Below are 13,606 nucleotides of genomic sequence, written 5' to 3'. Positions count from 1 at the left end.
TGTGTATGTCTCTCTCTCTCTCTCTCTCTCTCTCTCTCTCTCTCTCTCTCTCTCTTTCTCTCTCTCTCTGTATATGTGTATCTCTCTCTCTCTCTGTATGTGCGTGTGTGTGTGTGTGTGTGTGTGTGAGAGAGAGAGAGAGCGAGAGAGAGAGAGAGAGAGAGAGAGAGAGAGAAAGCAGTAGAGAGACAAAATGTACTACATTATTTAATAGTGTTTTGATAGATAGATAGATAGATAGATAGATAGATAGATAGATAGATAGATAGATAGATAGATAGATAGATAGATAGATAGAAAGATAGATAGAAAGATAGATAGATAGATAGATAGATAGATAGATAGATAGATAGATAGATAGATAGATAGATAGATAGATAGATAGATAGATAGATAAACAACCAGCCATCTAGTTTTTCAGCACTGTCAGTATTCACTCTCCTCCCCACCCACCCATCCAAAATCCATTCATAATCCTGCTAAGTGTTCAGACATATATTACCCCTTGAAGAACACGCCAGTTAAAAATGCCACCTGGTGCCAACCTGGTCGGACTGTGTCTGGTTGCATGAAATTGCCTTTTAAAGGACTGACAGTAGTTAGTAGTGTTTGAGATCTAAATTTGAATCACATTAGAATAAATTGTAGCAATTAAAGATTAATAAATTAATAGATGAATAAATACATTTAATATATGGATTTATAAGAACAATATCCCATAACCATCCAACAACAAAAAAAAAGGTCATAACATTATTAGGAGGTTTGCTACAACCCTAAGGGCATAATCCAGAAATCCTGACAGACCAAATGTGGTGTAATAGGAATCCCAGATTGCAGGCGTGAAGAGCAATACCTTAGGACTGGGACTTTAAAGCTGTGAAACTGATTTATTATTAAAATTACAGTTATTGTAGCTGTCATATTGACCACTAAATATGGAAGATAAGCAGTTATTGTATACAAATGTATATACTACAAACAGGAGGCAATTTCAAACTCCATAATCGTTGCACAAATCCCTTGCCTCTTTTTTTTCCAGCAGTTTGTAGATATGCTATGAGTTTGCGCCTTTTGCTGAAGATTTGGTTCAGCGAATACCTGTAACAATTGCATCACAACGTAATGAGAGCCAGGTATAAATTACAACCAAGCATTAATGCAAATAATCCACTGTTAAGATGGTTCAAAAAATGTATTTGGAATGGAATAAAGTTAATCAATATAATCTACATAAATAAGGTATAATTACGACAGTCAATCAATAATCCCTTTTCCCACTGGATCACTGATAGCAATTTAACTAAAGAAGTGAAAATATTCATTAGAGCACTATAATGACAACATGCAAAGGTGGAGAGAACGGTGCTATAAAGCATGTTAAATTAATAATTAAATAAATACTATATACCTGGGTGGATCTGTCTTTGTGCTCTATGCATATAGTCATTACATCTGATCACCTTATGATCCTTGTTTTGAATTTGTGTTGTTTGTATGCTGATTAACAAACAGCATAATTTGATTCTTCATACACATCCAAGAACTCATTTGTGTTGATGGTATGCATTGATGTTATACACTTTATTATATTTTGATGCAAAAATTGAGGCATCTGCAGCAGCATCCTCTTTGTCTAGGTAAATATCTAGACTGCTGCCATTAAGATAATTGAATTACTGTCCATAAAGATTTTAGCAAAAATCCCAGCAGCATTCATTGGCATTTTAAAACAGAGAGAGAACAAAGAAACATATTCATGTAAGAAAGTTTAAACAGGTTGTGCAATTTTATTACTCCTTATGATGGAATTCATGAAGGTGCAAAAACAGGCAATTTTACTTTTTATTACCGTTTATGCCCTCCTTAACCCAACCTTAGTTTTGAGCTATTGTTCTTAATATTTTGTGGTACAGTAAGACTGGATGTGTAGTTATAATGCACCCAGCTCAGGTTTGCTTCTCACCCAGGTTTGAGCTTAAGAGCTTTGAAGAATTAACAAATTCACAATCATGTCAAACCATCAATCCGACATCCAATCGAGCACTCAGTAACAAACGTAAATAGTGCCCTGATTTAGCTGATTGTTTATTAATGGCAATCCTCCATTAAGGATTCATTTTAGATCAGTATCAGTTTGAATTATTCGAAAATTACTTTTTCGTTTCCATTTAGAGGATTTCGACACACTACCCAGCAGACACCTTTACAAAAAGTCATGTAGGAGAACTCGAGGAGGATGAAAAATAAGTCAAGCAGCTGCATTCTGGATCAGTTGTCAGGGTCAGTTGGCACACAAGGGCAGACCTGCCAGGAACTAAGTGCTGTAGTCTAATCCAGAGATGACAAAGGACAAGCACCTGAGTGACCTCAGTGGAAAAAAAAGGCCGGAGCCTTGTGATGTTTTTAAAGGAGAAACCTGATAGTAAAATGAATCATAATAGTGAGTAAAGAAAGAAAGATTAAAGTTGGTGATACATTCAAACAATATCCAGTATCCCAATTACATAATCCCATCTTCTACAATTAATTTGTTTCAGGTATTTTAAAAATCTGTAATGTTTTGCAAAGTCAGTAAAGTTTGGATGAAAGGGGTTTCAAAAACCTGTTAAAATATTAGAGATTATTGGTTTATCATATCATAAACTGTCCATCTGTCCAATGTGCCATTTGGTTTCTTGTGACGGATCACAATAATTGTGACGCTTATCACACTAAATGCCTAATTGCTATATGTGTTCTTCATTTTAGGTTTGTATGGTTATATAGACCTTTGCTCTGGGTTAGAGCACAACACTGCAGAAAGCTTGTACTAGTCAGCAATGCTTTAAGAGAACTGTAGCTCTTGATAATGAGATGTGAATGAGTTTGTAGGTGATGAGTAACTGGTGATGATTGGCTAAGTGCAGAGCAGATGTTTAGGGCTGAACAAGCCTGTGGTCTTAGGAGTCATTTATTGAGTGGGCTGGAAAGCATTCATACTGCATTACAGTGCTGTCTCTTTCTCTTACTCATATACACACATTGCATTTTAAACAAGATGTGAGTGAAACACAAAAGTCAAACATGTTAGATAAGCTCACATAAGCTTGCAATATGTCTAAATACACTTGGAAGGTTTTTAAATAAACATACTGCAGAGTGGAGGACTGCAGCTGGATTAAACAAAGGGTGGAAATCTTTTTTAGTTTAATCACATTCTTATATAGCTGATGGTAATGTTTTTCAATTTCTAATAAACAGACATCCTGATGTCACATAGAGGCTAAAGCTCACTGCAGAGCCTCTCTGGGACATTATTTTTTTCTTTGCTTTTTGATTTCCTATGCAAAAAAAAAAAAAAAAACATCTGAAACGTTTCACCTCATTTCAGCAAACCCTTAAAATCCTGTTTTTCTAATAAGAAAATAAAAGCTCTTCACCCTCAGTAAAGGCGGCACCTTGAAACCTACAAACCGCCCACATATTCATCATTTCCCCTTGATTTTGCCCTGAAAGCCTCTAAACAGCAACAGTTTTTCATGAGCACAAATCCATTAACACTGTTATTTACATATAATTATGGATCAGTAAATCAATTGGACAATTACCAATTCAAAATTGGGCTCACTTGCAGACCAATTGCGTATTTACGCCGTTTCCTTTGGGGAAAAATAATAGGAAGTATTTAGAATTTCGAATGAACCACATTCATCGTGTTAAAATTTCTATTCTACATGTATGATGACATTTTATTTGTTTTCTAAGTAATTTTGCAATAGAGGTAAATAATCCTGTAGGTCACTGTATTTAATCAGCAGTTTTGTTACACCGGCTTAGTAGTTGTCTTCCAATTACCAGTGAATGTTACCACAAGGCAAAGGTCTTCCAGCATGTCTTTAAATTTCCCCAGTACCAATTACGCCAAATTATATTAAAGCACTGTTGCAATTCACTTGAAAGGTGTCAGAAGGTGTTGATGAAATTTCTTTAACAGCGGCTCTGACATCAGTGCTATCTAGAAGATAAATTAAATGTAGATATTAATGCACTCTTACTGTTATTAACTGTATGCTAATATTTCTATAATAACATTTTAAACATTGACTCCATGCAAGTAGATTAGAAATGTGTGTAATTGTTGATATGGTGATTTTGTGAGATCTTTATATGGAATTTTTGGAAGGAGTTGTTCCAGTGTGGAAGGAATTAAGACAAAGGACTTTGAACAAGAGATCTATTATCTGACAAACTGCAATTTTTTGTCTTATTAACTGCAAGCTAAGGATTGCAAATTAGCTGCTTTTACATAAGTGATAACAAGAGCCAACTTCCACAGCATTACATTTAAATAATCTTCTGGATCTACAACAGATTATACATTCAATAGACAGTATTTCTTCATTCTTAACCTTTAAGGGAACAAAAAATCTGTAATTCCAAATTTACTCATAATGGAAGTATAAGCATAACTGCTGTATCATAACCGAATGTTCATTTTGTAGGACACTTTTATGAATTCCTTACTGAGAGCTATTTGTACTTTAAACTGTACCTCTGTGTAATTCATCCTTTCAGATATGGCATTACAGGTTTGTTTTTTCAGCTTGTGGTTATATATTACTGATTTATTCCTTGTAGCTCACAGTAAAAAAAGAAAAAAAATTCTTGGTTTCCATCTGATCGATGGATGCTGCAAAAGCCTGAGGGAAAAAGTAAAACATTTGAATTTCTGCATGTAATTCTACTGCATGTAAAATCAGAAAGATTAAAATCATGGCATTCATTCATATTTTAACTGTTTACTGAACAGAATGAAATAACTAGCTTTTAGACTTTGATTATAAATGAGTGTCGAGTTGACAGTTTTCTCAGTGCAGAGAAAAGTGTTTAAACATGAGCTCTTGTCTCTATGAATCACACTTACACTACAGAAGCTGTTTCAATCTGACAACCCTAAAACGAGTGCCAAACTTAGCAGAGACGGCATCATGCGTAGAAATAGCTCCATTTCTGAGAACAGAGCATGGAATTTAAAAGCATAATACAAACATTTAAAATTAAAAAGTATTAATAAAGTAAATAAAACAACAAAAAAGACAAAAGTGCAAAAAAAAAAGTGGTACTGTATGAATAAAATCCTAAAACGTTGGTCATTTCACACTTAAAGAGATGTCTTTTATTGTCTCTTAATTATGGAGCATGTTGTTGTACCAATCCGAGCTTTGTGCCGTGGATGTTCAGGGCATTGGATCTGTCTGTGTGAGAGGCTTTTCATCTGATCTCAGCACTCAGTCAGATGGCAGCACCAAGCTTCCTGACCTGGTGGATCTGACGTTGTGCCTTCTAGTGCTGACCGCCAATTCTATAGATTACTGCAATTATCGACTTTTCCTTAATTACTTAGACCAGCTCATTATTGCAGCTGCTGATTTTGCACTACTGTGTGTCACTAATTTGCTGATAGATCAACATTCAGAAATCCTACACCGAAAAAAATGCTCCGCTCAGATTCCTCAATCTGACATTGGAGCAAGACAACAAAAGGAAATGATCATGGCATGCCTCCGACAGCACACGATATGATAAGATTCAATCTCAAACATGATGGCAGCAAAGGAACAGATGTTTTCTATGTACATTTTTCAGAGGCCCAGAAGTCTATGCCTACAGCAACTATGGCTCATTAATCACAACCTATTGGAGGAGACATAAGATCAAGCCAAATCCTCTTGGGGTGAGTGCTGCAGCCTCAGGAGGAAGAGAGAGCTGACTAATTAACCAGTATGAGAGAGACACACAGAGACAGAGGAAAGAGATGAAAAAGAGACATAAATCTGCAGACAGAACAGCACTTCATTCTACACAATGCAAATATCTGTTTTCAGATGTACAGTACAGACCAAAAGTTTGGACACACCTTCTCATTCAAAGAGTTTTCTTTATTTTCATGACTATGAAAATTGTAGATTCACACTGAAGGCATCAAAACTATGAATTAACACATGTGGAATTATATATGGAATTATATACATAACAAAAAAGTGTGAAACAACTGAAAAATGTCATATTCTAGGTTCTTCAAAGTAGCCACCTTTTGCTTTGATTACTGCTTTGCACACTCTTGGCATTCTCTTGATGAGCTTCAAGAGGTAGTCACCTGAAATGGTCTTCCAACAGTCTTGAAGGAGTTCCCCGAGAGATGCTTGGCATTTGTTGGCCATTTTGCCTTCACTCTGCGGTCCAGCTCACCCCTAAACCATCTCGATTGGGTTAAGGTCCGGTGACTGTGGAGGCCAGGTCATCTGGCGCAGCACCCCATCACTCTCCTTCTTGGTCAAATAGCCCTTGATGCCTTCAGTGTGACTCTACAATTTTCATAGTCATGAAAATAAAGAAAACTCTTTGAATGAGAAGGTGTGTCCAAACTTTTGGTCTGTACTGTATGTTTTGAACAAAATGTAGATCCAAAACTTTCCAGAAGGGCTATAAACAATAGACCTGGTGTAGAATGATCGTAAAGTAAACACAAGCAGGCATGGCCGCAGGAAGTGGGGGTGCTGCAGCACCCCCTATTGGCGAGAGAGAGATTTTTTTTAAATGTAGGCCTATTGAAAATATTTTGCACAATTTATAAATTCCTTATGAATATTTTAGGAAATGATTTTGACACACGTAGGCTATTAAGTGTATTTTGGATTTTAATTTAATAATTTTGAGGCCTAATCAACACAGGTTCGGAAGGTTCGCACCTATGATCTACCTGAAGAAAGTGGATAGAAGGAAGAGACAACTGGATGTCGGCCACTATACAAAATGAAATAAATCAAATTATTTTTAATAGCCTACAGTTTGTGCTTGTTATTAATTAGACATATGATAATTGGTAAGGCAAGTCAAGTTCATTTGTAAAGCGCGTTTCACACGCGCGGGTGATTTTAGTTTGGCTTTCTCTGGCAGCGCGCAAACATAGCCTAAATGCCTTGCCCTTGTGGAAGATAAAATTAGCTCTTCATACCTTTTACAACAACATGAAGATATCAGAAAAAGAGATCGGTGGTCTCTTTCCTGCTCGTGTTCCACATCCCTCTCAAAGCGCAGAGCGGTAGGCTTTGTGTGGAAATATAAAACTGTCTTTTTGGGTTTTTTTTTAAATGGTTTCAACTTTATTATATTATGCAAGTTACCAGTATTTACTGATATTTATTTCAATGCTTTACAGGCTTTAGTGTGTTGTTTCTTTTTTTTTTTTTTTTTTCTTTTTTCAAAACAACCCCCCAACCAACGCAACACCGCCGGTATTTGGTCCACTACCACCGCGGTGGTAAAAAGAAAAAGTGCCATCGTCACAGCCCTATGTATTTATTTTTTAAATGTATTCTAAATAGGCCCAAAGGCTCATAGGTTTTTTGTCCCAAAAAAATTCACAGCACCCCCTGTTTAAAAATACTTCCAGCGGCCCTGCAAGCAGGTCAGACCTCATGTGTTGGATCCAGGGATGGATTACTGACCCAGACTACTGTTCACATTTTCAGAAACCATGGCCACTAAGAGGCGTCATAACAAGCATCAATTCGACTGACCGACCATTATAATTACACACTTAGTCATACATAACACTACAGATTAAACACAAACCAATGAATGTAAAGTCACAGAATCTGAAAATGTCCTAGTTCCTCCAGTAAACTCTTACCATGAGATGAATATGTTGGTTGGTCTGTTGGGTCTTAACTGTATTACATGGAGCTACAAAAACATGAAAAAATAAAATAAAATAAAAAATACAGAGAACCACAAACCCACTTAAAAAGAATCAATAAAGAAAACAATTAAAAATGGAAAAAATGAAGCCCAAAAGCATTATTCTCCCTAAGGAGTCAGATACTACAAGAAATGGGCCAACAAGGATTTAATAAGCTACATGGTGAAGAGGTCCTTGTAACATTCTGGTAGCTTTGAATACAAATGATGCGGACCAACATATAGCCAGGAAATTTAAAAGCATATCAACCCATTAACTATACATGCTCTAATATATCTTTAAAGCAGAAGTAATACAATCCAATGAAATTCATTCATTTTGTTTTATCCTGAGTCATGATGGATCCTGGAAAAACGAGTTGGGATTACACCCTGAATGGGACACATGTTTGTAGTAAGGCAGCATGCACACACAAAGTAAGTTAGCTATTAAACATATATAAAAATGGTTATTAAAAGAAACCTGAAAACTCAAAGGAAACCCATGTGAACATGACGACAATGTGTGAAATACAATGGATTTTACTGCTGCGAGGAGGCAATTGATAATAGTTTCTTAACATATTGTAGGCATATAGAAAATAGTGACAACCTAATGAGCAGTTGTACAATGGAACAATTTTTGCTAAAGCGTTCACAGGAAAACACGATTTTGGAGTGATAATTCATCTTTCTGCAATAAGCAGTAGTATATGGTTTTACTCTGCCAGCTGGATCATTCTAATAATGAACTCATCAGAGGCAGACTGTGTACCAAGGTCTTTGCAGAACATGAACACACTACTTGCTACTCCACATTAATCCATTGCACATTAGGTAGGAGGAATGCAGTGGTTACGATTTTATAACATACCTTAAATGCAAGATAATCGACAGTACGCTGTCTGCAATTCTTCATCATTCGACAGGTTTAATTCATTTTTCAACTAATAGCTGAATAGAGGGAAATGTTACTATGAGGTTATGAAGATTTTGAAGGTTAAATAAAACATGTCAGAAAGGAGCTGAAAAGCTAAATGTGCAATCATTATGTTGTATTATTGACCAACTTATACATATTTTTTATTTTTATTTATTTGTTTGATAATTTCCAGTGACACTAATTCTCTCAAAGGAGAAGATTGTCCATGGTCAATGCAGATCTTTGCAGAGAATGCTTCTAAATCTGTGATCTAATCTTGTTTGCACTGAACAAGCCTGCTCATGAACAGGTTTGAGCTTAGGGACCTGTTGTGTTGGCAACAAGTCCACCAATAGCTTTACAGAACAGAAAAATCCTGGATCAGGTCGAATCACTAGCAAGCCAATCCAGTTAACTCGGTAATATATGAAGAAAGGGCCAAAACGATCAATTCAAAGCCCAGGATTGCCAGAGAAACAGCGCTAGCCATGTGATAAAGGCACTCAACCCACGACTGCTTGGACTATATCCTGTCTTTACTGATAATCTCTTCAGATATGACTCTTTTGCAAATGGTGGAGATGGATAACAAACAAAATGCTCCAAAATCTAAATGAACACAAGAAACACACTTACTATACTCACACTAAAACACTTTCCAGTCCATCATCATTTGCTTTTAATGGAAGAAATGAACACAAAACACTACACTACACTAAAACACTTTCCAGACCATCATCATTTGCTTTTTATGGAAGAAATGAACACAATTATGTTCTAGTGAGATTTTAGAATATATATATATAACTGCATTAAAATGCCTAGATGCCACAGCAGGGTATTAAACTCAAATAGAGTACATGTGAGTGACCAGATGTAACAATAGACACTCAATGAAAATAATTTCCAGAAAAATGTTTAATGTGTAACCCGTAAAGTCTCCCAAGCTAATATTATTTTGCGTTCATGATAAACACTAAACAGTGCTTTAACTACAAGACAAAAACAGGCCTGGCAAATGCAAACAGTAAAGACCCACCATTACAGAGGGTCAGTCAGAAATACTTCATTAAACAAATCTATCACGTGATTTCTTTTACATTATTATATTCGGTCCCCAGACTCCAGTAATCATTGAGTAAATTTATTCCAGGTCACCCTTTGTGCTGCTTATAGCTGTGATTCACTTTTTTCTTTATCGACTGAGAAATCTGACTGTGCCCTTCCTATCTCATTTACAATAAGCTTATTTGTAATGTAAATTACCAGATATTTCAGACAGAAATTTTTTTATGATACTCTTTAAACTTCACAATGCTGCGTTAGTTCTAAGATCTCTGATGCCCCCTGCTGGACAGTGCAATCAGACCAAAATCTTCCACTTAAAACATGGAAGATATCTTGAATTATGTAGAATGTAGACTACATATCTGGATTGACAACACACTCACCAACCAATTTAGTAGGAATTTCTGTACACCTGCTCATTTATGCAGTTATAAAATCGGCCAATCACGTGGACCAGCACAGTGCATAAAACCATTCAGATACAGATCAAGAGCTTGGTGTTCACATCAAACATCAGAATAGGGGGAAAATCTCTTTGGCAACATTGATTGGTTTGGGTAAATCATACAGACAAGAGGTTATGGAAACCATAACCATAACATTCGTTTGTCCTTTTTGAATATTACATTTTACATTTAGTCCCCATCTGCTGTTATAATAATCTCCACTCCTCTACAAAAAAGTTTCACTAGATTTTCAAGTGCGGTTGTAAAGATTTTACACATTCAGATACAAGATCCTTTATAAATTACTGATACCGGAAAAGGCTTGAGTCTCCTAGTTCAGGCTAAAGAAAGATTTTAATGTTGCCACATCTAAAGACGTCCTACACAATTGTATACCTGCAGCTTTGTGGTAATAGTTTGAGGAGGAACTACATAGGCTTTATAAAAGCAGGTGTCCCAATACTTTTGCCAATATAGTGTATTCCAGAATGGTGTATTACCTGGGAATTTCAACACAACACCCTTTAGATTATACTGCATTACTTGACAAACAAATGTCTTGTTTGAAAGGAAAATACATTGTTAAAATAAAGATATATATGTTTTCATGAAAGGTGTCAACAACTAGGATTTTATTTAGATCTAAATACCAGCATGAAGGAAATAATCACAAGATGTAAACTGAGGAAACCTGTTTTAATGTAGTAAAATTATATGACCACCAGCTACATGCAGCACTGATCTCAGCAACAGCAATTTCAGCAGCCAGAGCGTATACGCTTAGGGAAAAGAAAGCTTCGGGGGTTCTTTGGATAGTTAAAAGTTCGAGTTTGAATCTTTATGAATTTCCCCAAAGAGGGAGGAGAACCCTGAAAGGCTTTAATGTGTAATATTACTGAGTGTAAAATTACTCACAATAGTGGGATACATGCACTCCAAAATATAAAACATTTATTTTGAGTCTATTTGATTCAGTGTGTGTGTGTGTGTGTGTGTGTGTGTGTGTGTGTGTGTGTATACAGAGCAGACAGATCAGGTGAAGGTGACTCTTCCAGCAGATGAGTAGTATCCTGTACAGTCTGAGGAAAACCTCTGTGAGAGCTGCACGGCGTCCAAATGACATTCCCCAAAATCAAACTCCTTAAACCTCTGCGTGAACGATGGAAATAGATACAATTAAAATATCACTCACTGTAATATTAGCTACAAAACACAAACAGCTATTTATACATCAACAGACACAGTATGTTATATATGTTTATCTGTGAGATGTTCTGGTCACAAAGTGATCATATTGCATATCACAAATAAAACTATCGAGGATATCTATGAGCAACATAATATACACAAACACACACCACACTTCTGGGAAACGTGCAATCTGCCTGCTGAACAGTGTGTGCTTGATGGACACGGAACAAAAAAACAACTTGTAGTTCTACTACCACCAGTAGGGGGCAGCCCAATGCAAAACAACCCTACGTGTGAATGAGGAATGTGCCAGCTGTCAGCTTTATACAGGGCAGACACAAACAAAGGCACATAGTCAGTGCAGTCTATTGGCATATAAAATGCAGAAGACTTAATAGCTCATGGTGACAAAAACATGCCTCTGTATGACAAAAGTGGAGATTAAATGTAAACTTGCTTAAAAAAAAAAAAAAGGCATTTTTTCTCCATAATCATCACCGTCTATGAGCCAATCTGGAACGACTGAGTATAACACTGCTGAAAACACATTTACAAATGGTACAGGATTTATCTATATGCTGGCTCTCACTACTATCTAAAATATTGCCACACTTGTTTATATAGTGCTTGTTTTACAGAGAATATATGACAGTTACATCCTTATGTGTAGGCATGATGCAATTGTACTTATGTGAATGAGAAACAACCTGCTAGTGATAATGTAAACTTATTGGGCAATAGGTCACATGCAATCTTGCACCTGCGGCTGTAAAACCACTGTTGTTTTGTACCTGTGTCCTTGTTATTGCTCATGCTATTCGTTTAATAAAAGTACATTGAGGTCTTGGTACCTGGGCCAAATTGCTTGCAAGTGTTCTTGACCAATAACAGCCTGATTATAAAACTCTCCAAATTGGTCATGTATTTATGTTCATAAATGCTGCTGTAAATCTACTAAAACAATCCCACCTCTAAAATATTCCTGGAATCAAAAGCTTCTCGATCTTTCATACTGGGTCTTCCTGCACCTCCTTTATCCTCAGCTGAAACACAATGAATTTGATTATACGAGAGCAGAAAACAATGCTTCACAACTGAACTATTATCTTCACGCTTCCTTTATAATACGTGACGGTAAAAGTGTAGAGGTATGAACTGCAGTGCCACTCGGAGTTGCACTAGTGAGAAGATGTTGGAATGCCCTTAAACAAAGATTGCAGCAGTGACAACAATGACAACAATGATAACGATGACAGGTGAAACAAATGAGACGCCTACTGAGCTGGAGTCCTGCGTCAGACGAAGTAAACACGACTTGGCTCGGTTTAGAGAGCCAAGTGCCAATTTGTGTACTAGTGCAGAAATGACCACCTTCCACTCAAAGAGCTCTTTGTTAGCACTGTGGAAAAACACCCTCGCTCACAAAATACACTAGAGAAAGACACAGTTGTATGTATGTCTGTGCACATATATATGCACACACAAACACACACACATTATATATGTATATATGTATATATATATATATATATATATATATATATATATATATATATATATATATATATATATGTATATATATATATATATATATATATATATATATATATATACATACACATACACACACACAGACACACACACATACACATATATATACAGTGAGTGTATATATATATATATATATATATATGTATATATATATATATATATATATATATATATATATATATATATATATATATATATATATATATATATATATATATACATACATACACACACATATACACATATACACATATACACACACACACCCACACACATATACACAGTGCACTGGATGTTCAAAGTTTCACTGCAACTCTAAACATCCAGTACTTGTTAAACTCCTGATTAAAGATGTATTAAAACTCAAGAAACACTCTACCATTCAGTCCTTTCCTTTAATTCCATATCTACTACATCTCTTGTACATGAGCTATTATCATAAACACTTGTCCCTGTATTAACAAAAGTAGATTTTTTTCTACTCAAAAGTCAGTTATAACACAAACTTAAGGGCAGTTATGGGTAGTCCTTAAAAATTACACATTTATAACTATACCATATAAAATCAGAAAACACAGGAAAAACACAGGTATGAGTGATTGTCTTACCAAGCGATATATTTAATTTCAACTTTTCAACATTGGGCAATGCACTGAATATATTATATATACATCACATAAATGTTTATTGATGCTTATATATAAAA

The 13,606-nt window shown here is 35.7% G+C and overlaps 1 protein-coding gene across 5 annotated transcripts in view; it reads right to left on the bottom strand.

Annotated features, from left to right (window-relative positions):
- Positions 1-10,835: 10,835 nt before the first annotated feature.
- Positions 10,836-13,606, bottom strand: part of ascc1 (activating signal cointegrator 1 complex subunit 1) — a 62,106-nt gene continuing 59,335 nt past the window's right edge. For all 5 annotated transcript variants that reach the window (XM_083555833.1, XM_083555830.1, XM_083555831.1 and 2 more), the window contains 2 exons: positions 12,319-12,392; positions 10,836-11,307 (listed from right to left, as the gene is read on the bottom strand). In XM_083555833.1, the coding sequence (XP_083411959.1) occupies positions 11,191-11,307; positions 12,319-12,392 (191 nt within the window). In that variant the 3' untranslated portion in view covers positions 10,836-11,190. The remainder of the gene's footprint in view (positions 11,308-12,318; positions 12,393-13,606) is intronic.

The sequence above is a fragment of the Silurus aristotelis genome (genome assembly GCF_946808225.1).
Source record: "Silurus aristotelis genome assembly, chromosome: 12".
NCBI classification, from domain to species: domain Eukaryota; kingdom Metazoa; phylum Chordata; class Actinopteri; order Siluriformes; family Siluridae; genus Silurus; species Silurus aristotelis.
Note: the sequence above shows the minus strand (reverse complement) of the source record. Positions and strands in the feature narration are given on the sequence as shown.